Source organism: Gorilla gorilla, chromosome 1, assembly GCF_029281585.2.
Source record: "Gorilla gorilla gorilla isolate KB3781 chromosome 1, NHGRI_mGorGor1-v2.1_pri, whole genome shotgun sequence".
NCBI lineage: Eukaryota > Metazoa > Chordata > Mammalia > Primates > Hominidae > Gorilla > Gorilla gorilla.
In genome coordinates this window covers 91,111,857-91,137,604 of record NC_073224.2, presented here as the reverse complement: position 1 = coordinate 91,137,604, position 25,748 = coordinate 91,111,857, and the positions used below count along the sequence as shown (strand labels likewise).

General features: G+C 43.9%; 1 protein-coding gene across 2 annotated transcripts; it reads left to right on the top strand.

The window, feature by feature from the left end:
* Positions 1 to 767: 767 nt before the first annotated feature.
* Positions 768 to 25,748, top strand: MGST3 (microsomal glutathione S-transferase 3). 2 transcript variants are annotated; one of them, XM_004027826.4, is made up of 6 exons: positions 768 to 1,575; positions 19,972 to 20,095; positions 21,149 to 21,222; positions 22,111 to 22,168; positions 24,412 to 24,484; positions 25,496 to 25,748. In XM_004027826.4, the coding sequence occupies exons 2-6, from the start codon at positions 19,979 to 19,981 to the stop codon at positions 25,630 to 25,632; spliced, it is 459 nt and encodes a 152-aa protein (XP_004027875.1). In that variant the 5' UTR covers positions 768 to 1,575; positions 19,972 to 19,978; the 3' UTR covers positions 25,633 to 25,748. The 2 variants fall into 2 exon arrangements, with proteins under 2 accessions (XP_004027875.1, XP_055220795.2); XM_055364820.2 differs by lacking the exon at positions 25,496 to 25,748 and having other exon boundaries at positions 1,426 to 1,575; positions 23,832 to 24,473.

The following is a 25,748-nucleotide window of genomic DNA, read 5'->3' as shown; positions in this document are numbered from 1 at the left end:
AGAAGGTCCTCGGTGGTTAAGTACTTGTCTGTGGTCAGAGATAACTGGCAAAGAAGAGGCCAAATTTTTTTTGAGATTGCAGTCTCCGGTGTAAAATGAGGGTGCAAGGTGCATCCCCGCTCCTGATTTTTGAATCATCCCTTCCACCACCTTGGAATGACTTCTTACGTAGAACAGCCAGCAAGTGGAGAAACTTACCTCAATAATGCAAAACTGTCTCCCTAACTTACTTCCTTTCAATGTTCAAGCAAAACAAAGCCCTCTCTACATCCAACACGACAGAAACCCAACATGACAGAAAGTATGAGAATGGTTGGAAATTGCTGAAACAGCAACAGTAAAGATTTAATGAGCTCTCAAAGTACCTCTAGATGTGCAAATATGACAACCCAATAAAAAGAAACACACACATAACCTAGAGCCTTCAAAAATCTAGATTTCTGCCTTTCCACACCTTAACTTGGAATCATTCAGGGGGGTTCCTAAGCACTCTCTCGGAGCTGAGGAATCCTCCAAAGAGGAGACGCTAGGAGGGGCCCAGGTGTGGCAATCTTCAAAAGGATGAGGGATGTCCAGAGGAGAGGTGGCGGGAGGGCGCACTTAAGACGCGCGAAAACTGGAAACGTGCCTTCTGCAGTCAGTTCCTTCGGATTTTCCGGCATTTAGAAGCCAGTTCCACTCCTTCAGCCCGACTGTATCTGCAGGTCTCACCCAAGACCAAGACCCCCGCCCCCACCCCTCCTCCACCCGGCCTCGAGCCCCGCCCCGGACGCTGGACCCGAGCGTAACGGGAGCAGGTGTTCACATCAAAGGTCTGGGTCGCGAAGGCAGAGACTCCATGTGCCGCAGAAAAAACTCCACGGACAATTGGGAGACTCCTTTCAAAAAAACAAAACTCCGGAACCACGCGACTCCGCGCTCAGGGGGCGTGGGTACGGCCCACCACGAGGGCAGGGCTCGGCGCCAGCTCTCGGCAGAACTAACAATATTTGTTAGGCCCTAAACAAAAAGGCCCTAACAGCGCTAAATCCATTCACTTCGGGAGTGTTGCAACCTGGGACACCAAGCGCCGCCCACGCCCCAGCTACGCGCCTCAGGGACACATCGGTTGAGGCGCGGCTACTTTCGTGCACGCGCCTTGCATGCCCGTGCTTCGCCCTTACAGCAGAACGCCTAAAACCGCTACGGTGGCTCTGCTGGGGACAAATTATTCACGTCCCACTGTTCTGCAAACCCAATCCAGGAGGTATGACCTGGCTGGGACAGTTTGGGAAGATGGCCACGAAGGCACCTGGGGGAGTAGATATACGTATTTGAGAATGAGAGGAGTAAATCGCTGGACGACCATGAGCAGGAAGAAAATTAGGCCTCCACCTCCCAACCAGTGGCCCTGAGTTGGCAACTTACACAGCGCGCGCCAGAGCCAGGAGCCCCGCCTTGGGGGCGTGGCCGCGCGCTGGTCGGCTGGGGCGGGGCCTGCTTCTGGCCTCATCTAGCCCCGCCCCAGGCGAGGGCGCCGCACCCACACTGCGCTGCGCAGTTTTGTTCTGCTCCAGCCGTTCGAAGGTGATCCAGGTGAGTGCTAGCACCTGCGGGCAGCCACGAGCACTGGGCCGCCGGGGGCACTTCAGCCTTTGCGCAGGGCACTCCCATATTTCAGCCTATGCGAGCTGAATAGAGACCCGCTGTCTCTAACCTCCCCCCACCCTTATCAGTAAATTAGTGATCTGAATTTCCACCCTCTCTGCTCTCCCCTTGCCTTGCATCTTTTCCCTGGTGGAGTGGGTTGGGAGCGTCTAAGCGAGGCCCGACCTATTTATGTGTAACTCAGGAAAATTCTCAAGGTCAACCCTTCCTCCATTCCTTCCTTTCCTCTCCTGCTGTCCCCGGGCTCTGCAGTCTGGGGGCACCTTTCTGCCTTCCGGAGACCACCCGACCTTGCCCTCTGCTGTTCCAGCGCAGAGGATGAGCGAGCGGGACACTGCCGGGGGAGTGGTTGTGCAGGCCTGATCAGTAACACTGGTTTCAGAAGTGGCCTGTGAGCAATGCACCCGCTGCGGTGGGGATGTGTTGCTAGGGACGGTCGGGAGAGCCTCTGAAGGAATTGTGTTTGTTTTCCTCCTGCCTCTTAGAATCGTTTGTCCATTTGTACTGGGAAGGTGGTCATTTCCTACCGCTGACTTAGAGCAAGAGACGCCTCTAGGCGGGTGGGGGACTCTTCAGGTTCTTCCTTGGATTTCAGAAAATGCCCCCTCCTTATCTGGAGTGGCAGCACGGAGCCGTAGGGCTACAGTAGTGGGGCAGTTGCAGGGCGGTGGAAGGCGCTGGAGACTCCTTAGTGAGTCATTCCCTGAAGTTGTGGCTTCTGCTGATACTTTCCTTGAGAGTCACGAGTTTACAAACTACATAGTACCGTCGGGGGCAAGTGAGTGTGGAAGACGAGGTAAAGGAAAAGCAGATATAAGGATGGGTAGAAGGAGAGGCAGGGGTTAGAACTTTAATTCCTTCCCTGGGGACAGGAGATGCCCTGGAGGGGAAGGCGCTTCCGGCTCTGCAGATATGTGCTGTTGGGCCTAGGTGTGGTCCTGCGGAATTGCTGCAGATTTTAGATTGCTGGTGGGTAGGAGCTGCAGCCAGGGCTTCTCTTGGGAAATCTGTAGATCACCTGGAGCCAGCAGTTCTGGGAGGCACCCCAGGTTATTGGTCAGAGTTACAGGCTATATTTTATTTCAGTGAATTCAGAGAGCACATTGAGTCAGATCAAGAATGTTTATTCTCATAGGAGATGAATTTAAGGAGTTAAAACTAACATATAAAATAGAAACAAATACTTTCATCCCTGGGAAGACTTTCCGTTAAGCTTCCCTCCTGACACAATGTTACGGAAATAGAAAACTTTGTCAAGTGATTTTTTTTAACCAATGTTACTATATATAAATCTGCAGGGAGACTGTCGCCAACCATAGAAACTGCGCTACAGGGGCCTCCTTAGATTAAGGAACAAAACTGGAGAAGGGCAGCCTTCCGCTTTATTTAGATTTCTTCCTGTTGGCTTAGAGTTCTGAAAAGACACAATCCTGGAAGAGATCCTCCTCGCCTGGAGATTAGCACCGAGAAGGAACATATAGGAAAGAAGGGCTTTACCCACTATTCAGAGAAATGCTAAAAAGCCCCTGGAGCAGTCTGGAATGAGGTGGATGTCAAATCAATCTGTCAAAAGCAATTTAGTGCCTACTGCACATCTATCTGTATTTAAACATATTGTGCCCTATGTTTATACTTAAATCTTCTGAATCTATATTTAGAACACCATTACCGACCACAATTGACCATGAACCATCTAGCATTTTAAAGCAATATTTGTTTCGAAGAATATACTGCTACTGTTTTTGCAACTCAATTTATTAATGCTACTGTAAGCTTACCATCTTCCTGAACAAAAAATTTAGCAGTTAGCAGCAAGTAGATTATCGCTATGTAAAATAAAATTCCTGAGTTTCTCTCACTCGCTCTTACAGTACCTACCTACCTACCTGTCTCTGAGGAGAAACGCTGTAATTAGGCAACAGGAAAATTGTACTATCTTTCAAATGCATTTGCAAATGCCTTTAAGGATTTTATCCTTTAGAATCATAGATCTTGCTGTTACCTTCTGAGTTATTTCTAGAGTTGATCTGTTCGTTAACTGGAACTTGCATTCTACGATTTAGTTGCCTTATTTCCACGCTTCATTTTTTTTATTTTTTTAAAGCAAAAATTAATTTTTTTATTTTTTTATTCCACCCTTTAAAAATAAGTAAGTGATATTTTATTTTATAAATAAATAAGCAAGCAATGTGAGCGGTTGTACCACAGCTTCATTCTAAGTGTAGACAGGCATGAAAAGGTCGAACCCCTGTTTCAGGCAAAAGCCAGCAGCCTAGGTGGTTCCTTCCTTTGGGGTGGTTGGTACCCTAACGGGCATTCAGCAGCTGCTACAAATTAACTACAGTCTGCCTGCATTTCTTGTAATAGAAAATTACCAAGTGGTGTCAATGTGACTCATTCGAGATTTTTTTTTTTTTCCTTCTGGAAGTCATAGCTTACTTTCTCAATGACTCTTGGTTCCTATGTAATGTCAGTTAAGGGACAGCTGTATGACATGATATATAAATGAAGTGCGAGTTTCTGTGTTACTTTGCTCCTTGCAAACCTATATGCCTGAAAGATTGGAGGAAGTTTTTTCCTTCTCATAATCTCTACTTCTTTTGTCATACTGCAGTGCTGACACTCATTAAAAAGAAAACATTCCTTGTTTGGACCTTTCCCAAAGTTTTTTTTTTTTCTCCTTCCAATTTGAAACATCTCAGGCTTTAGTCAGTGGCAAAATTGAAGTTAATTGTTTGCTCTCTCTTCTTGCTAGTGTATTTTGTACTCAGGAGAGGGTCTGGGGACATAGAAATGTCTCAAAAGATGTCAGGTGTGGTCAAACTTGCTTTTCAACCTTATTGAGAGACAATATAGCAAAAGGCTGAGAGCACAAACTGGAACCAGACTGCTTGGGGGTGTAGGGATCTGGCTGTGCTCTGTGATCACTGTGTGACCTTGGGCAGGTCACTTAACCTTTCTGGTACTGCGTTTCTTCATCTGCAAAATGGGAGTAATATCATAGGGATGCTGTGAGGATCTAAATGAGTTAATACTGATGAACTAACTGCTTAGAACAAGGTTTACCCCGTACTAAATACTGTGCATGGTGGTAATAAGTAATAATAATTGATTCTCCTACTTTTCTTCCTCTAGTCTATATCACTACCCTTCAGACACACTGGACTCTTTTCTCTCCTTCATACAAGTCAAGCCTTTTTCTGTCTCCAAGTCTCTGCTCTTGCTGTTTTCTTTACCTGTGTTCTCTCTCACATATCACTTTATGCTCTTCAGATCCTTTGTCACAATGTTACCCTTATGTTTTATGTTATGGTCCTGCTGTGTTTTTGTCTTCCCTGACTGCATGCTCACTCGTGCTCTCTCTCGATCGTGCGTTCTCTCTCTCTCCCTCCCTCCCTCTCTCTCCCTCCCTCCCTCCCTCTCTCTCCCTCCCTCTGTCTCCCTCCCTCCCTCTCTCTCCCTCCCTCCCTCCCACTCTCAACTGTGTATTCTAGAGAGTCAGGACCTTCCTTCTCATTCTTGATCATTCTCATAGTAGCCCTGCCCCTTGAGTGGAACATGGCATTTAGTAAAGGATGAATAAGGGAAGGAATCATTCTGAGAAAATACTGAAGATGATAGCTGTGGACTTGAGGCAGGCATCCCATTTAGGTAAAATGCTTTGTCCTACATTGAATTTATCATATCAGCTTCATTTAATGCATTATGAGATGTTGTCTTTATTTTTCCTTCTGTATCCCATGGCTTCTCCCCATTCCCCTCCCCCTCCGCCCCGCCCTCTGAGGTTGCTGCCTGCAGACCATGGGAAACATCCAGTGGGCTGTCCCTGGGATCACATCTCTTGGGAAGCTCAGCTCCAAAGGGTCTAGCAAAGCCCAGGGCTTCTAGGTTAGGTATCTCCCACAGAACCTTCTGTGTCAAGAATCTGGGAAAGTTTGTCCTCACACCTGCAGGGGAACCTGGAATTTATTCTGTCTTGTTATAAATCTAGTATTCTTAGATTCCTGAAGAACAGAATTACCAGTTTTTTCTCAGAGGAGATTTCAGTTCCATCAGGCATGTGTGTTTAGTGCCTTATTACACAGAAGGCACACTCCAGAGAAGAAGAAAGCAGGTAATTTGCTTATTTGGCTTTAACAGAGTTTCAACAGAGTTCGTGTGAGTGCAAGCTTGTGCTCTATAACCAAGAACCATTCACTGGAACTTGAGCATCCTGCTGATCTTCCCTCCCCCACTCCCAGCCAGTGCAGCCATGTATTAAGCAATTGTTTTCAGTACCAACAGTTTACCAAAGTGTTGGAATAAAAACGACATCTAAAACTTGAATATTTTATATGGCCAAACTATGGCTATTTAACTATACAGTTGAATATATTTGGATTATACCATATTTATCTCTTAAAGGGACAGATCTTCCATCCTCCTAACATATAGTTAGCTTCCACTCTCCAAATATTCCACCAGCAACATTGATGAATATTGAAGACTATGGACTGTGAGGTACTGTGAAAGACCCACTCTAGGACCTGCTTGCTGCTATTTGCCTTACTTGAACCAGTAATCAAGTGCTGGATAAATAATATGATTTCTATTCAACTTTTTGTTTTTAGCCCTTAGGGAACAATCTATTGAATATGCAATGCAATTGTGGGGGGATAGTTACTTTTCATTACCTAGGTTTCTATTCCTTCTTTTAAGTGTAATTTAAATCTGGCTGTCATGTGAAGGTTTGGCGCTCAAACAGATTTTAGCGTCTGTTTAATGTAGAAGTGGACTGGAACTAGCATTCTGAAAATGTAGTCTGAACCCAAAGAAATCCCATGACTCTCCTTTTCTGTCCTATCATAGAAACAGATAATTACATTTTTAAAGTTTTTGTGTGTGGGTGTGTGTGTTGTCATTTTGAGGTGGGGTTTCGCCATGTTGCCCAGGCTAGTCTCAAACTCCTAGGCTGAAGCAGTCCTCCCACCTCAGCCTCCCAAGTAGCAGGGATTACAGGCGTGCACTACTGCACCCAGCTTAAGTTTTACTTTGTTTCTAATAGATATATAATATTGGATATATTTATGAGATACAGTGTGATGTTTTAGTACGTATATACATTGTGTAATGAGCAAGAGGATTGCGTTTATGGGCCAGGCACGGTGGCTCATGCCTGTAACCCCAGCACTTTGGGAAGCCAAGGTGGGTGGATCACCTGAGGTCAGGAGTTCGAGACCAGTCTGATCAACATGGTAAAAACCCATCTCTACTAAAAATACAAAAATTAACCAGGGCGTGGTAGCACACACCTGTAGTCCCAGCTACTTAGGAGGCTGAGGCAGAAGAATCACTTGAACCTGGGAGGCAGAGGTTGCAGTGAGCTGAGATGGCACCACTGCACTCCATCCTGGCAACACAGTGAGACTCCGTCTCAAAAAAAAAAAAAGAATTGTTTTTATGTTACTTCCCTCTAGGCTCTTTAATTTCTCCATTGAGCATTGTGTGAGCTCCGCTGAGCATTGTATGGAGGGTCAGCTGCCCTGGCTGGAGATGGTTTTGAGGCTTGTTCCTTCGTGGAAACATCTGGATGCAGAAGTTAGGCTGTACAACTATCCAGGGGAGCTTTAAGTGAGCCAAGTGGACCCTCAGCACCACCTCAGAGTGTTCCAAGCTACCGTCTGGTGTTTGGGACTCAGGGAAGTCCATTTGGTATGATCAGACTAGCCCTTTATGTGACTATCTGTGTGTGTTACTCTCATTAAAATACTGATTTTTGCCATGTAAGGAAGATTGGAATAGCACAGGCAGCCGAATAAGGATTTTAATGAAACATTGGAGAATGGCTTCAAGTTAATCTGTGAATGCTTTGTCATTGTCCCATCCCTGGACACATTAAAAAGAAAAAAAAGAGCAGTTGAGAAATTGCAGTACAATTTGAGGAGAGCAATATCATACACAGAAGTAGGAACTACTTTTGTCAAAGCTGGATTTTATTTATTTGGGAGCAAAGAGAGAGAGCTGAAAGACATAATCTTCTCTCCCTTAAGAACCTCATTGTCATTTAGTAAAGTAAAAGGTAGTGTCACTTCATGGTTCAGAAGTGGTAAATTATTTGAGGCAAGTACCCAAATCCATAAAGCCTGCCTTTTGCTTTGTTTGTGGAATGCTGATTGTGTGCTGGGGAATTTCTGATGGGCAGCCAAGAGGAATTTGGGAAGTAGTGAAGGAGACCTTTACCCCAGGAGTGTTCTATTGGATGTAGTTCAGGAAGCTTTCTGGGTAAGCCTTGCAACCAAAGGAACCCTGCCCCAGTAAGATACGGCAAATGGTGGCAGAAGCAAGAATTAGAGGAAAGGTTGAGCAACATTTTGGTATTTGAATAGCTGTGTTCCCAGGAAACTCTGTCAGTAAAATTTCTAGAGGTAAGTACCTTAGCCAGCTGTCATAATGAACCCCTGTGTTGCTAACTCAGATGCTGGAATGGAGCATGTGTTTTAGGAGTTAGACCAACACTGCCTCATCTTAAGCCCATGTCTGATCACTCCTAAACTGAAACTTTGCAAATGTGTGTGTGGTAGCTTACTTAAAACCCATTGGGTGTCTGCTAACTCTGGCTACACTGAAAAGTTTTTGCTATTCTACCACCCACGGACGTCAGAGCCCTGCTGCTTACCAGGGCATGTTAGTTTCCTAATCTACCCCTGAAAACCTACCATGGCCCGGGGCTTTTCTGCTACCCCCCACGTCCTATACCCTGCTTGCTTCAAAATACTGTTCCTAGTTTTCTTCCCCTAACTTGATAATGTCCTCCAAAACAATCATGTTTGGCAAGTAATACGCTGATAAGTGTACAAGTTACAAATAGAAGTGCTGCTGTGTTTTTAAAACATTATAGGGCCAGGAGCAGTGGTTCATGCCTCTTATCCCAGCACTTTGGGAGGCTGAGAGAGGCAAATTGCTTGAGCTCAGGAGTTCGAGACCAGCCTGGCCAACATAGCGAAACCCCGTCTGTACTAAAAATACGAAAAATTAGCTGGGCATGGTGGCACACACCTGTAATATCAGCTACTTTGAGGCAGAAGGATTGCTTGAGTCCAGAGGTCAAGCCTGCAGTGAGCCCTGATTGTGCCACTTCCACTCCAGCCCGGATGACAGAGGGGGATCCTGTCTCAAAACAAAAACAAAACAAAACAAAAACCCAGCCAGGTACGGTGGCTCACACCTGTAATCCCAGCACTTTCGGAGGCCAAGGAGGGTGGATCACTTGAGGTCAGGAGTTCAAGACCAGCCTGGCCAACATGGCGAAACCCTGTCTCTACTAAAATACAACAATTAGCTGGGCATGGTGGTGCATGTGTGTAATCTTAGCTACTTAGGAGGCTGAGGCAGGAGAATCACTTGAACCCAGGAGGTGGAGGTTGCAGTGAGCCAAGATCGTGCCACTGCACTCTAGCCTGTGGGACAGAGAGAGACTCCATCTCAAAAAAAAAAAAACAAAAAACAAAAAAAACCCCACATTCTAGAAATAATTAGGTTTCTAAAGTATTCTTAAAAGGGGCATCTGTGGAAACCAGCCACTAATAACATATTTAAAGGAGAGAGACTGAATGCTTCCCCCTAAGATAAGGAACGAGGCAAGGATGTCGGCACTTGCCACTGGTATTCAACATTGCATTGCCACTGGTATTCAACATTGCATTGCCACTGGTATTCAACATTGCATTGCCCCTAACCAGGACAGTCAGTCAAGAAAAAAAAAAAATAAAAGACATCCACATTGGAAAGGAAGAAGTAAAACTGTCTCTCTTTGCAGATGGTATGATCCTCTATGTAAAGTATTCCAACGATCGTGGATCTGTCTCTCCCTCCCCTACGCTCTTGGGCCCTGGCTCTGTTTCTCTCCTGGAGTAGAAGCCTGTGGTGCAGCAGGATTCAATTGCCTTCAATTGAACGTTGCAGAGGACTTTCCGCTCGGTGCTTCCCGTACTGGGGGAAGAGGTGATTTAACTTCTGAGTAAGGGACAAACCCAGTAGTGTGTTAGTAGCAAAAAGCATGGACACTGTCATCAGTCTGCCTGTATTCAGACACCAGCTGTGCACTCATCAGCTGTGGGACCTTAGGCAAATTGTTGAATTTCTCTTTGCCTCCATTTCCTCATCCATAGAATGGGGATAATAATAGTAACTATCATATGGGATTGTTGTAAGGATGGAAAGTGTTAAAATATCTAAACTCTGTTACAGTGCCTGCCATAAAAGAAGCACTCTAGGCCTGGTGCGGTGGCCCATGCTTGTAATCCCAGCACTTTGGGAGGCTGAGGCAGGTGGACTGCTTGAGGTCAGGAGGTCAGGAGTTCGAGACCAGCCTGGCCAACATGGCGAAACCCCATCTCTACTAAAAATACAAAAATTAGCTGGGTGTAGTGACATGTGCCTGTGATCCCAGCTACTCTGGAGGTTGAGGCATGAGAATTGCTTGAACCCGGGAGGCAGAGGCTGCAGTGAGCTGAGATAGCACCCCTACACTCCAGCCTTGGTGACAGAGCAAGACCCTGTCTCAAAACAAAACAAAACAAAAGAAGCACTCTATAGGACCAGGTCTTATAGTTAGGTATTATATATGTAGTAGTGATATTTTCAGTTTTGCTGTTTCTGCCAGATTGGATGAAAAATTCCATGAGAAGTTGGTTGGAAGTCCTACTGATTCATTAAATAGGCCTTTCATTTGAAGTCATGTTTCTAATCATTCAGAAGTTGAGGTATGCCTGATCCATGGTATTAGAAAGTATGATCCCAGAGAGGTCATTCTGTAGCATAATGAGCATTACTTTTGAAGGATGGAGAACCTAGAACTCTGACTCATTTGACTATGGGAAAATCTGATCTGGTGAGTGACCATGACCATGAAGTGAGATCTGGGAACCCAATGGTGGTCACAGGATAGAGACTCTGAAGATACTGAGCTGGCTTACACACTTGCTTTGTTGTCTCGAACCTCTGTTAAAGCTGAAAGAAGAAGTCAGTCTTCTGCTGGGCACACTGTTAGTGTGTAATTGTGAAGAGCTTAGCTGGAGCTTGCTCTTCACAACAGTCTCTGATCTCATCAGCCCCATTCTGTTTTCAGGGGTGGTACAGAAGGAGCACCTCAGGAGCCTCCAAAGATAGTAGTAGAATATAGACCACCAAGACAAGACTGTGACTGTGGTTTTGAATCAGATAGAATCACCACCTCCTGCAAATTTTGTTTTTGCTCAGAACAGTGGTTCTTAAAATGTGGTCCTTGACCAACATCATCAGCATCAGCTAGGAACTAGTTAGATATGATAATACTCAGGCCCCACCTAACATGACTGAACCAGAAACTCTGGGACTGAGGTATGTTTTAACAAACTCTCCAGGTGATTTTAATGCCACCAAAGTTTGAGAACCACTGATCTAGGATATAGAACAGCAGCATTCTACTGAGTTTCTGTCTTCATGAAAGTTGCTATAAAAAATATAAGCAAGGAGACATGCTCTCTGTCCTCAAAGAGCACATAGTCCATCTAGAGAGGTATACTATATTCAGTGCCACACAAAGGAGGCCTTCCCAGCCGGGATCCTGATGCAACAGCCCTGCCCAGTCTCTATGCCATTGCCGTGTGTTTTCACCAGAAGAGTTCCCATTCTTGGCCAGGTGCCTGTAATCCTAGCACTCTGGGAGGCTGAGGCAGGTGGATTACCTGAGGTCAGGAGTTCGAGACCAGCCTGGCCTATGTGGCGAAACCCCGTCTCTACTAAAAATACAAAAATTAGCCTGGTGTGATGGTGGGTACCTATAATCCCTGCTACTCAGGAGGCTGAGGAAGGAGAATCACTTGAACCCAGGGGGCGGAGGTTGCAGTGAGCCTAGATCGTGCCACTTCACTCCAGCCTGGGGGGAAGAGCAAAACTTTGTCTCAAAACAAAAAAAGAGTTCCCACTCTCTGAAGCTGTTTTTTGTTTGCATGTTTATTGTCAGTCTCCTGTCATCATTCGAAGGTCAGGGCCTTGAGGGCAGGACCCTTTCTTGTTCACTGCTGCATCCCCACCCCTCAGCAGTTCCTGGCATAGACAGCAAGTGCTTTATATATTCTGGTTGAATAAATGAATTAAGTGTTCTTTGATTCATTATGCTGTCTACGGTAGGAAACTCTATTTCGCAATCTAATTAGACCAGCCTTTTGCCAAATTTGAATTATTTTAAACAAAATCAGAACTAATGTGTAAGAGCATACAACTGATTTGTAGAAAAACCAGTATCTCCTCATTTAGGAACTGTTACATATGTGGACAGACATGTACAGTTACCAGTATTTATTTCTTCATATTTGGACCAACATTTATTGTCAAATTTCTTTTAAACCTTTAATGTTCTCTTGACTGATCTATTTTGACTGAAGACTGCCAACAAACAGTTAACTAGGAGCAGCTACCTCTGCAATTGCTAATAAGGAAAGTAAGAATAGAAACTCTTTCATCCTATTTCTGTCTTTCCCTACCCATTTATTTTGTTTTTGTTTTATTGTGTTATACCTAGTTTGTGATTATTGCTAGGAAGGGAAAAATCTGGAATTGGGTACTTGTTTACTTATTTGCCTGTGTCCCCTGCTAGAAAATGAGTTTCATAGAGAACCAACCTCTGGCTGTTCCCTGTTCGTCTCCAGCACTAGCCCAGTGAGTGGCACATAGTGGGCACTCAGTAAGCCTGAATAAGTAAATGAATGCACGGTCACCCTCATGCAGTGCTGAGCAGTGTCTGGCTGCAGCAAGGGTTTGAATGACTGCAGCTCCAGATGTCCATAGTCAGTGCTAAAATCCTGCTTCCTTCTGGCTGCTTCTGCCTTTCACATGATAGTATATATTTTAACATGGCTGGCTGCTGAGAGTTCAGAAAAGGAAGAGGATATATGTGGTTCTAAACTTTGCTATTTTTAAATGGCAGTTATAAATTCTAAAATGTATATTCATTATCATTTAGCCAAACATCCCCGTTGAGTCAGGTCAAGGACAGTTAACCAAACATTAGCATATGTAACGTAACATAATATATAACATTTACTGAGTCCTTCCTATGTGTCAGGCATCATGATGAATGTTTATAGGCAGTATGTCCATCTAATCCTCTCAACAACCTTTCAAGGTTATATTATTATCTCCATTTAACAAGTGAGGAAACTGAGGCTGCTGAAAGGTGTTAAGTAATATTCCCAAGGACACTCAACTAGGAAATATGAGAACCAGGTTCTGAATGCAGACAATTTGATTCCAAAACTGCATTCAACTGCAAAGCTGTCTCGTGAACTGCACTTAGCAGATAAGTGGTGGTACTCAAGCCAGAAGTCAGGTCTGATCTTTCGGTTCCATCATTCCATACTGCCTGTTCCTCTGTCTTCTCAATGAATAATGATTGTCAAGCCATTCTAAATTTTTTTAGATATGTATTTGCTCATTTTGGAAATTACAGAAAATTACAAAGAAAAATCTATAATCTAGCCATCTAGAAATAACTATGCTTATGATTTTAATACTTTCTTTTTTCTATTATTAAGAAAACCAAGATTATTCTACATATACTTTTGTTTTCTTTTTTCCCCACTCAACCTGCTGTATATTGAGCCTGTTTTAACCTCTTTAATATTTGTACACACCATTTTTAATAGTTGTATAATGTTCTATTTAACGGGTATATGATTTATTTAACTGGCCCTCTATTATTGGACATATGTAGTATTTCTGGTTTTGCCATCATAAATACTGCTGAAGTAAATATCTTTGAACCAAATTTGTTCGCATTTCTGATTGTTACCTCAGGATAGATTTCTAGTAGGATTAATGAGCCAAAGAATATTAATATTAAAAAGAATATTACTGGCCAGGTGCTGTGGCTCATGCCTGTATTCCCAGCATTTTGGGAGGCTGAGATGGGAGGATCACTAGAGCCCAGGAGTTCGAGACCAGCCTAAGAAACATAGGAAGATCCTATCTCTTAAAACAAAAAAGAAAAAAATATATATAGGCTGGGCGTGATGGCTAACACCTGTAATCCCAGCACTTTGAGAGGCTGAGGCAGCCGTATCACTTGAGGCCAGGAGTTTGAGACCAGCCTGGCCAACATGGCAAAACCCCCATCTCTACTAAAAAATAAAAAAATTAGCCGGGTGTTGTGGCAGGCGCCTGTGATCCCAGCTATTTGGGAGGATGAGGCATGAGAATTGATTGAATCTGGGAGGCAGAGGTTGCAGTTAGCTGAGATTGTGCCACTGCAGTCCAGCCTGGGCGACAGAGCGAGACTGTCTCAAAATAAATAAAATAAAATAAAAAAATTTAAAAAATACAGAAATTAGCTGGGCATGTCAATGTGTGCCTGCAGCCCCAGCTACTTGGGAGGCTGAGTTGGGAGGATCACCTGAGCCCAGAAGGTCAAGGCTGCAGTGAGCTGTGATAGCACCACCATACTCCAGCCTTGGCAACAGAGACCCTGTGTTAAAAAAAAAAAAAAATTACCTATTGCCAGGCTGTCCTCTAGATGGTTCTATCGTATACTTCCCTCAACAGTGTAGAAGAGAGAAAACTAGGTACTTTTAACTACAGTTATGTGTTCACTCATGATGGAGATATGTTCTGAGAAATGTGTTAGGTGATTTTGTCATTGTGAGAATATCATACAGTGTACTTACACAAACCTAGACAGTATAACCTACTACACATCCAGGCTATATAGTCTAGCCTATTGCTTCTAGGCTGCAAACATGTACAGCATGTTACTGTACTGAATACCATAGGCAATTGTAACATAGTGGTATGTATTTGTGTGTCTAAACATATCTAAAAACTTAGAAAAGATCCAGTAACAATATGGTATAAAAGACAAAAAATGGTACACCTGTAGAAGGCACTTACCATGAATGGAGCCTGCAGGACTGGAAGTTGCTCTGGATGAGTCAGTGAGTGAGTGGTGAGTGTGAAGGCCTAGGGCATTTCTGTACACTGCTGCAGACCTTACGTACACTGTATACTTAGGCTACACTACATTCATTTTTTAATATTTTTTGTTCAATAATAAGTTAAACTTTAGCTTACTGAAGCTTTTTTACTATAATTTTTAAACTTTTGAATCTTTTGTGACAATACTTAGCTTAAAACACAAATACATTGTAACTGCATAAAAATTGTTTCTTTGTTTTTTGTTTTCTTTTGTTTTTTTCTTGAGACAGAGTCTCGCTGGGTCTCCCAGACTGGAGTGCAGTGGTGCAATCTCGGCTCACTGCAACCTCCACCTCCCGGATTCAAGCAGTTCTCCTGCCTCAGCCTCCCGAGTAGCTGGGATTACAGGCACTCACCACCTCGCCCAGCTAATTTTTTAATATTTTTAGTAGCGACAGGGTTTCACCATGTTGGCCAGGCTGGTTTTGAACTCCTGACCTCAAGTGATCTGCTCGCCCTGGCGTCCCAAAGTGCTAGGATTACAGGTGTGAGCCACCATGCCCGGCCAAAAATTGTTTCTTCATATCCTTATTCTATAAGATTTTTTTTCTATGTTTTAAATACTTTTTTTATTTTTAAAGAAGCAACACCATTCAGTTCAGAACACCCGTACTGACTTTGAGCTGATGGCCTTTGTAGGTTTCTAACTGGAAGTGAAATTTTTTGTATTTTTAAAACTTTCTTTTTATTTCATAGTTACTTTTTAAGCTTTTTTTGTTAAAAATTAAGACACAAACACACACCTTATCCTAGGCCTATACAGGGTCAGGACAGTATCCATCTTCTGCCTCCACATCTTGCCCCAGTGGAAGGTCCCATGGACACACCTGCCATGTGTGGAGCTGTCCTCTCCTATGGTAACAAGGCCTTCTGGAATATCTCAGGGAGGACCTGCTTGCACCTGTTTTACAGTTAACATTTTTTTTTTAATAAGTAGAAGGAATACACTATAATGCTAAAAAGTATAGTATAGTAACTACATAAACCAGTAACTGTCACTTATGATCATTATCAAGTGTTATGTGCTGTACATAATTATACATGCTATACTTTTATATGACTGGCAGCGCAGTAGGTTTGTTTACACCAGCATCACCACAAACATGTGGATGATACAGTGTACTACGATGTTACAATGGCACAGTAGCTATGATGTCACTAAGCAATAGGAATGTTTCAGCTCCATTACAGTCTTGTGGGGCCATTGTTAAATATGCAGTCCATCACTGAAACGCATGGCTGCATGTGGTAGAAGGTTTCAATTCATAAATATTAATTTATACTGCTGGTTTATGACTAACCCAGGAAACTGCATAATGATTAACAAATGCTACGATATAACCAAGTGAATTGCAAAGTCATCTACACCTGTATTAAAGTTCAGCTCAGAAAGGACTGTTGGACTGTGTGTCTAGCACTATGTAGAAGAGAAAGTCAAGGGCAAAGTTCCCACTCTCAAGAACTTTATCTTGTTGGGTTCATGAAAGGGTTTCTGGTGACACAGAGTAGGTATATAATCAGCAAAATGTGGTGTGCAGTTCAAATGAGTGCTCATGCCAGAGATTGGTTGGGTGCCAGCTATCAGTTCTTCCACCCTGTCCCTGGAAGCTATCTGCTACCTCTGGGGCTGGCACAACCCAGGGTGTGGCTGCGACTGCCTAGGGTGTGGCCACTGTGAACTGAGCTGCATCCCCTTCCTGGTGCACACCCGCACACACAAAAGTCACTCTCTAAGGAGTGGGAATATCTATCTCTTCGCCTTGGAATCTTCAGAAAATAATGATGTAGCAAATGATAGTTTTTTTGAATGTTGATTTAATTAAGCTGATTCTTTCTTTGAAAGAGAAGATTTAACGATTTTTCACTCCCTATTGCATTTATGTTTTCAGCAACTACGACAAGAGTTTTCTCTGTGTTCTGAATTCCTCTTTCTTAAGATTTCTCTTTCTGGATTAGTCATAAACCAGTCTTTCTTAAATACATTCAGTTTCTTCCCTGGTTTCAATAGATATTGAGGGAAGAAACGGAAACGTGAATTGGTTAGTTGCATACTTTATACCAGACACTGCCAGATGATAGAGATTATCTCAGGTGTGTATTCAGGGGAGGGGGTGCGTGGTGGTGGTCATTCTGAATGACACCTGCAGTTGCAGCTCAAATCATTTATTCCGTAAGTATCTATGAGCGTGCACACTGTGCTTGACATGGAAGATGCCAGACAAACGTGCTCCTGCTCTGTTTTAAGTGAAAGTTGTTATGGTGTATAAAGCAGGACACCTCACTTGGTAGGAGTGCAAGGAGGTGTCAGGAGGGCTGTTCTGCTGCCCTTCTCGCAGGCAGCTTTTCAGGCATTGCTCCTGCACCTATGCAGACGTGTCCATGGCTCGTGCGGGGGACCCTCAGGGAGAACAGTCACGCTGCTGCCCCAGGCACTTGCACTGTCCCTATGACTGAGTATGCATCCTCTGCAAACCATTGCTGTAGCATCAGACTCTGGGTACCCTTACTGTGAATTCACTGCCTTTCCAAGGTCCTAACTGTTCCTGGCTCTGCTTGTCGTCATCCAGATTCATAACGCCATACATACCTTAACAAAGTGTGAGGAGAGTAACTTTCACTAGGGTGCAAATGCCCATCAGGTTTAACCTCACAGATTGCATTTATACTTTAAAAGAGGAGCTCAGTAGTAAATATTAATTTGTAATTATAGATTCTAATTGTGGATTGTAGAGCAGTTGCTTTGCTGTGACAGAGGCATCTATGCAAGAGGCACTTCTCTTACCTTGCCACCTACCTACCCTAGCCTCTTAAAATTAAGAAAAATAGAAGTCAGTGACTAAGCCACCAAATTTGAATGTGTTACCTGGGCTAGCTGGAGTCTTTTGGGGGAGAATTCTAAAACCTGCTCTGGTCTTAGCTCTGCCCTCATTTACTGAGCCTCTATTTCCTTTTCTATAAAGTGGAGCTAATGGGAGTTTTGTGAAGAGTAAAAGTGAGCTGAAAAGTGCTGGGCTGACACAAGGTAGCCCTGCATATAGCCAGGGAGCCCAGCATCCTGTCCAAAGATTAGAGTCTGAAAGCTGACTCTACTGATTTGCAAACTTTAACCTAAAGCAAATATGCTTAATTTTATTGTCCTTACATTTATTGCTTCTGAGAGACACCTTTTTTTTTTTTTTTTTAAGGCAAGGTCTTGCTCTGTTGCCCCATGCTGCAGTGAGGTGGTGCAATCATAGCTCACTGCAGCCTCAGCCTCCTGGGCTCAGGTGATCCTCCCACTTCAGCCTCCTGAGTAGACATGAGAGTCTCCCTGTGTGGCCCAGGCTGCCTGGCCTCAAGTGTTCCTTCCACCTTGGCCTCCCAAATTGTTGGGATTGTAGTTGTGAGCCACCATGCCCAGGTGGCAGCTTTATTTTAAATGACCTGTTTGCCCCAAATGTGTTGAATTTAAGGCTGGAGGTTCAGTCATTTTTATTTATTTTCAAAGAGGTGTTCAAAATTCACACTGTTTTTCTTTTAATAACTACTGTGGCGTCCTCCTCATGCTGACTTTCTACACTTGGGAAGAGAATGTGGGCAAGGAAGCTTGGAGGGAAGCCAGAGACTCCTTGCTCTCTGCAGCTGCACAGACAGGCCAGGATCTGCTGACCTGTGGAGCCAGCCCGCTGCAGTGTGTGCCCCCCAGCCCTCGGAGGGGCAGCGGGCATGCCTCCGAGAGCAGCTCAGAGTGAAGACTGTAGAAGGGGAAAACTGATGAGAATTATTGTGAATCATGGTGGGGGAGGAGGGGTTTTAAGAAGTTAGGCCTGTTAGGCTGGGTGCGGTGGCTCACACCTGTAATCCCAGCACTTTGGGAGGCCGAGGTGGGTGGATCATCTGAGCTCAGGAGTTCGAGAATAGCCTGGCCAACATGGCAAAACCTCGTTTCTACTAAAAATACAAAAATTAGCTGGGTGTGGTGGTGCGCGTCTGTAATCCCAGCTACTCGGGAGGCTGAGGCAGGAGAATCACTTGAACCCGGGAGATGGAGGTTGCAGTGAGCTGAGATCGTGCCACTGCACTCCAGCCCGGGCGACAAGAGTGAAACTCCATCTCCAAAAAAAAAAAAAAAAAAAAAAAGGAGTTAGGCCTATTTTGCTGTGCTAACAGAAACTTACTTTTAATGAACTGAGCTGCATGCCTACCCCAAATTCTGTTTTAAGGAAGATGCTCTGACCACAGTGTCAGTTCGGCTCTAAAGTTTCAAGGGATACTGAAAGGGAATATTGGAACCAAATGAATCTGAATGGGAATCCCAGGTCTGTCACTGTCTGTTTTAGACCTTGGAGACATTACTTAACCTCTTTTGAAAATAAGGATTTACCATCTTGTTGGTTGGTTTGTTAGGATGATTAGATACATTCCAGATCAGGGTAACCCTCCTAGGTTAAAAGCAGGGACTGAAGCCAGGCAGTTACCAGGGATGGAAATTTTAAAGCTGACGGCAGAACACACACCAGAGCTGCTGGCTCGTGGAAGCCTTTGAAGTGATGATTTGATGGGCAATCTGAGTTCCTCAGGAGCTGCCCAAAACCTCATAGGCTCAGGAGCCATGCTCTGCTTTCAGAGTACTCAACCTGGGCCTTCCCCTACCTGTGTGAGATGTCTGCTACTGCACCTGCACGTGCCCCAGGATCGAAGGGAGGCCTCAGAGTCCTGCCCTCACAGTGTCCCCCATGTCTGAAGGCAAAAAACTTGGAATCACTATGCATATACTATTTTGGATGCTCGCTTTCTTGCTTTCTCACTTTCTTGCTTTCTCTCTCTCTCTCTCCCTCTCCTCCCTCCCCACTCCCTCTCTCTCCCTCTCCATCCCTCTCCCCACCATGCCCTGCTCCTCTCACTCCCTCCCTCCCTCTCCATCCCTCTCCCCACCATGCCCTGCTCCTCTCACTCCCTCCCTCCCCCTCCCTATGTAATGTATACTTTAGCATTTTACCATGTTAAATATTTTTTCAATAATGTGATTTTTGTTGGCTATATTATTCTACAGCAACGACTACTGCAGTGGTGTAGATAAATCTCATAATGTTGATCAGAATCTCCCAGGCACAAAAGAGAAAAAAAGATACATGATTGTATACTTTTCTGTGTATAGACTGCATAGTTGAGTAATTTTTAAATTATTTTATATGGTACTGTCTTTGATGACTTCTCAGAAACATCAGATTGATTCATACCTTTTTTTGGTCTCTATTTACGCATTTGCCAGTAATAAAGCATCTTGCTCCCTAAGGCTTCACACCATGAAATAGCCACAGTGCTGGGGGCCGTCCCAACGTGTTCTTTCTTCCACAGACGCAAGATGGCTGTCCTCTCTAAGGAATATGGTTTTGTGCTTCTAACTGGTGCTGCCAGCTTTATAATGGTGGCCCACCTAGCCATCAATGTTTCCAAGGCCCGCAAGAAGTACAAAGTGGAGGTAAGTGGGAACACAAGCTGGTGCCCTTGTAGGCTTGTCTGGGGGCCACAGGCTTAGCCAAGAACTGATTTTCAGCCATGGAGGGAGAGGCAAGGAGCTAGTTGTGAGAAGTGGCAGTTTCAGGACTGTATTAGCGATTCTGCTTCTTCATGGTAGGAAAGAGGCAAGAAATACGGGGCCCTGCTAGGGAGTAGTTTCCATCTTGTTTGACTTTGTCTCTTCTATAGAAAGACCAGGTATGCTGGGATTCCAATAGTACACTTCTGCTTGGAGCTATTTGCTAGGAAGAGAGTTACTGTATTTTCCACAGAGGGTTAAATAGCAACATTGTTTCATGGTGTGCCACTTTAAAAATGATGTCTTCTGGTGATTTTCCTGTTTTCCAAGTAGAAAAGAGGTATGTGGTGTTGAGATTAGCCTGGACTTAGACATAGGAAGGTGGTCTATTAAACACTTCCTTTAGTTTTAGGTGATCTAGAAGGGATAATTACTAAAGTTGTCCCTGGTGAGCAGTTTTAAATGTCTGTTTCTGTTTAGCAACTTAATAATTAAACTCCCTTACTAGAGCTTCTTTTAAGTTTTTATATTTAGTTTCTTCTTTTTTTTCCCTTCCAATGGACACTTCCATTAAGATTCTCAGACACTCAATCTCTGTTCTTCTATTAAGGGAAATCTTAAAAGGATGTGGTATTTGATGACTCTTAGGAAGGCTCTATTTCCCTACGGTATCTTTGTAATGCATCTGAAATCCACCATTGATGCTTAACGTCAATGAAAAGCACGGAGTTTGGTGCAAAGCTGCCTCTTTCCCTTGTGCAACTACAGCGCAGACATACATTCTTATTCCTGGATATTTATTTAATAGAAACATTGACTCTGCTTCTGAGAATTGAGACCCTTGTCGCCATAAATATTTAAGCAGAAATTGAATGGTCATCTATCAAGGGTGTGAAAGAAGATACTTTGGAATATATTGTTTTTAAGGTTCATTTTAACTTTCAACACTGAATGCTCCTCTTGACCATCTGATCAGTATGTGCTTTGTTGTGACAGTATCCTATCATGTACAGCACGGACCCTGAAAATGGGCACATCTTCAACTGCATTCAGCGAGCCCACCAGAACACGTGAGTGTCAGCCCTGCCGGGCACCAAAGACATCTGCAGAGTGGGTGTTTTCTGTCTAACACCTCAGCCCTTAGTGCGCTGTATTTGCTGAGTCATAGTGATGGTGACAATCATGGGCACCTCATTAAAAGTATTCAAAAATTATGTATGTGAACACATTGACTATTAAGCAAACTTAAGAGTGGTTGGAATGGTGGGATTTCGGGATATTCTTTTCAAAAAATGTCTTCATGGTTGCATTACCTACTACAGTTTTGCAGCGTGACCCATCTAAACTGATGTTGACTCTCCCAGGCCTAGGGAGTGAAGAGGTTTTGAATGCTGTAAGGAAACCCACTCTGACTCACCAGGACCTTCCACTTCCATTTGTTAGATGTGAGGTCCTTTTACTCAGCATGTTCCAAGTGACCTCTAATCCCATGCAGAGCAAAGGAGGGTGGATGATAGTGACCAGGTCTTCTCCCTGCAGTCAGTGTTTATTTTTACCCCCAAGCTTCTAACTTGGCAAGGAAGATGTAAAGATTCATAGTGCTGGCCGGGTGAGGTGGGCTCACACCTGTAATCCCAGCACTTTGGGAGGCCGAGGTGGGTGGATCACTTGAGGTCAGGAGTTGGAGACAAGCTTGGTCAACATGGCGAAACCCCGTCTCTGCAAAACTTAGCCAGGCGTGGTGGCACGCACCTGTAATCCCAGCTACTCAGGAAGCTGAGGCATGAGAATTACTTGAACCCGGGAGGCGGAGGTTGCAGTGAGCCGAGATCACGCCACTGCATTCCAGCCTGGGTGACAGAGACACTCCGTCTCAAAAAAAAAAAAAAAATTTCATAATTCTACACAGGCATACTTAAAAAGGGCACTTTTTAAAAGTTTCTTTCTGTTAATTCCAGGTTGGAAGTGTATCCTCCCTTCTTATTTTTTCTAGCTGTTGGAGGTGTTTACCACCCGGTAAGTTTTCCAGGAGGTGTTCATCTATTTGGATAGTAGTTCACTGAGCTATTATCAGGGACAGAAGAAGGAAATAAACATTTAATGAATATCTTCAGTGTCTAGGCACTGCATATTTAAAAGGATTTTATTCAATTATTTCTTACAGAGTTCTTTAAAGGAGATGGGATTTTCCTCATATTTTACAGATAAGGAAAAGCCTCTCATATACTATTTAAACTTCACAGGGTCAAATAGCTACAGAGTAGAAGGATTAGAATTTGAACTCAGGTCTGTCTGGTTCTAAGTTTCATGTCTATAAGAGTTCATTTGTTATATTAATTCATTCACACAACAAACTTTCACTCACCACCTGGGGTAAAGCAGTGATCAAAGCAGACAAAGACCCCTGGTTTCATAGAGCTTGCCTTTTTGTTGTAGGGGGTGGGGTGGTCACAGAGAAGAAGCAACCTAAGTAAATTACATCATGTGTTAGGAGGTGGTGAGTGCAGAGAAGAAAACAAAGTGGGGAAGGTGGAAAGGGGATGTGGAGTGGGATAATTTTGAATAGGGTGGTCAGGGAGGGGGGGCTTTGCTAAGATGATAATTAAGCAAGTATAAAAGGAGGTGAGGGAGCAGGTGCTGCACGAGTTTCCCCAACCTCCAGCCAGAAGACAAGCAAGGCCTGAGGCAGGCACCTGTCTGGTTTGTTTGGTGAGCAGTGAGAAGCCAATGGAGCCAGGAGAGGGGCAGCAACAGAGGGCAGAGGGGTGATGAGGCAGGTCACTGGGGACTTGCAGGCCTCTGCAGTATAGATAGCCCTGTGGGATGGAGATTTAGTCTGCACTTAAACATATCTAAATAAAGCAAGTTTATCGGCCTCTAATTAATTGCCATTTGGGTCTTGTCTTAGACAGAAGTGTTCCCCTTTTCTGAGGACAGATTATCTCCTGAAATCAAGTTCTGACCAGAGTGGCCCTTCAGACTTCTGGTTCTAAGCCTTTCCTAACCATCTGGTCCATACCTGAATGCCTTGTACTTTTGTTAAAAAGCTGCCAGAATGGCATATCTACTGCTTATGACCTTGAAGGCCTGCATTTTTTTCAAAGAAACATCTACTGCTCTTGTATCTCTTAGAAAATGTATCTTTCTGGTGCCTCTAAAGATCCCCATTCCTAGCAAGTGACTAGACTAGCTGATCTGAATAGCTCAGGTCTCTAGATTAGTCCTCATTTGGTGTCCCCACTCCATCCCCATTCCTATCACACATCCCTGGATCCCATTCCTTATGGGTAGTTCTGAAAAATAAGAGCTAGTTTGGGGACAAGCACCTAACAATTGTTCTTAGGTTGCCAGTCATTAGGCAACATTATAGCAAAGAAGGACCTGGCAGAGACTAGAGCTGCTATATCGTGACTTGAGGGACTGGCGTTATTTTCATTTGTTTCACCCTCCTGTTGACATTTAATGTTACCCAAAATCAACTCAAACAAACAGAAACCCTGATGCAGTAACCTTATCCCTAACAGTAGCACTGCTGAGTGGGAAAGACACTGGGGAAGGCGGCCTTCTCACATGCTGTCTTCTGTGTTCTCTCCTTGCTTATTTTAACCAAGGAAGTCACCCCAGCATGACAGCCAAAGGGATGGATTTTTCATCTAAGTTTTTATTCTCTCTTCTCAAGGACATTGGGAACAGGGAGACTTTTCCCTCGAAGACCATGTATTCTGGGAGAAGCGCTCCCCCTCTTCTAGTGGAGCTACACCCCCAGTGTAGCCTGCAGAACCACCTGAGCCCAGCCCTGCCAGTGACTGACTTCACATAGAACAGCAGCTGAGTCTTCAGTCAATCTCATCCTCAGAGGCCCATTTGAGAAAACGGCATTTCCCCTAGTCCTGACTTTGGGGCAGTTCTCTTTTCTGGCCTGCCCTGAGACCGGCTGGCCCACATGTCCTTCTCTTGCTCTGACGCAAGTTCCCCAAGATGCCCAGGGCAAGTGGGGGGGATTCCTTCTATCCCACCTGTCTAGGAGAAGGCCAATACTCATCTCCCAGGTCCACAAGCCAAGCCATTCATAGAAGAATCACAGATATTTTATTTTCCTGCTGAAACTAACTTAATTCTACCTAATTTGGGTGGGGAGTAGTTGGCCAAATCATGAAATTGTTAACTTTTTGCTAACATATTGTGTAATCAACCCTAGGTGTTAAAAAAGGTTTGCTTGTTTCTTTCATGCAAATACTAATGTAGCCCTTTTTTCTTAGCGTATAGCTTCTGGCCTGGGCTTGGCCTGGATTGTTGGACGAGTTCTTTATGCTTATGGCTATTACACGGGAGGTTAGTATATATTGACATTTGCCAAGGAAACAACTTTAAAATTTTAAATCCTATGCTGGCCAGGCACAGTGGCTTACACCTGTAATCCCGGCACTTTGGGAGGCCAAGGCAGGCAGATTGCTTGAGCTCAGGAGTTGGATACCAGCCTGGGCAACATGGTGAAACCTTGTCTCTACAAAAAATACAAAAATTAGCTGGATGTGGTGGTGCACACCTGTAGTCCCAGCTACTTGGGAGGCTGAGGCAGGAGGATTGCTTCGATCCAGAAGTTTCAGGCTGCTGTGAACCATGATTATGCTACTACACTCCAGCCTGGGAGACAGAGCAAGATCCTATCTCAAAAAAAAAAATAAAATCTTATGCTACTATATTTTTCTTCTTGGGAATTTGAGAAAAGGGGAAGTCACTTGATATTTAGGTGAAAGGTCTGTTTTCTTTTTATTAATCTTTCAATTGTAATGAAACTTATTGAGCATTTTCTATGTGCCAACCACTACTCTAAGAACTTTGCATATGTTATTTAACCTTACAACAATTCTGTAATACAGATATTATTGCATTTTACAAATTAGGAAACTGGGACTCAGCATGATTAAAGCTCTAGGTGACAGAGCTACTAAGCGTAAACTAGTAAACTAGGAATCAAACCCATGCAGTCCAACTCCAGAGCCTCACCATTACTATACCTGCTATATCTGAGTAAGGAGGAGGAAAAGCCATTTTTAGCTGTGCTTCTTTGAAACAGAGGGAACTCCTTCCAAAGGTCCTAGAGCAAAGTTGCTGTAATTATTATCCCATAATTTTCTAAGATCCACGCAATACTACTGTGGCACATTACTTGGCATGTGGTATCTGACTTGCCAACAGCTTCAGGCTAAGAGTTAGTTAACCTCCTAAGGCCAGTTTGTCTAATGTACAACCTCAGATGCGATGATAGAATGGCTTGCAAATGTTGAAAGCATCATAATTCTGGAGCACTCCTGGTAACTTCTGTTCTTTCTTCTTTTTCAGAACCCAGCAAGCGTAGTCGAGGAGCCCTGGGGTCCATCGCCCTCCTGGGCTTGGTGGGCACAACTGTGTGCTCTGCTTTCCAGCATCTTGGTTGGGTTAAAAGTGGCTTGGGCAGTGGACCCAAATGCTGCCATTAAAGAATTATAGGGGTTTAAAAACTCTCATTCATTTTAAATGACTTACCTTTATTTCCAGTTACATTTTTTTTCTAAATATAATAAAAACTTACCTGGCATCAGCCTCATACCTAAAA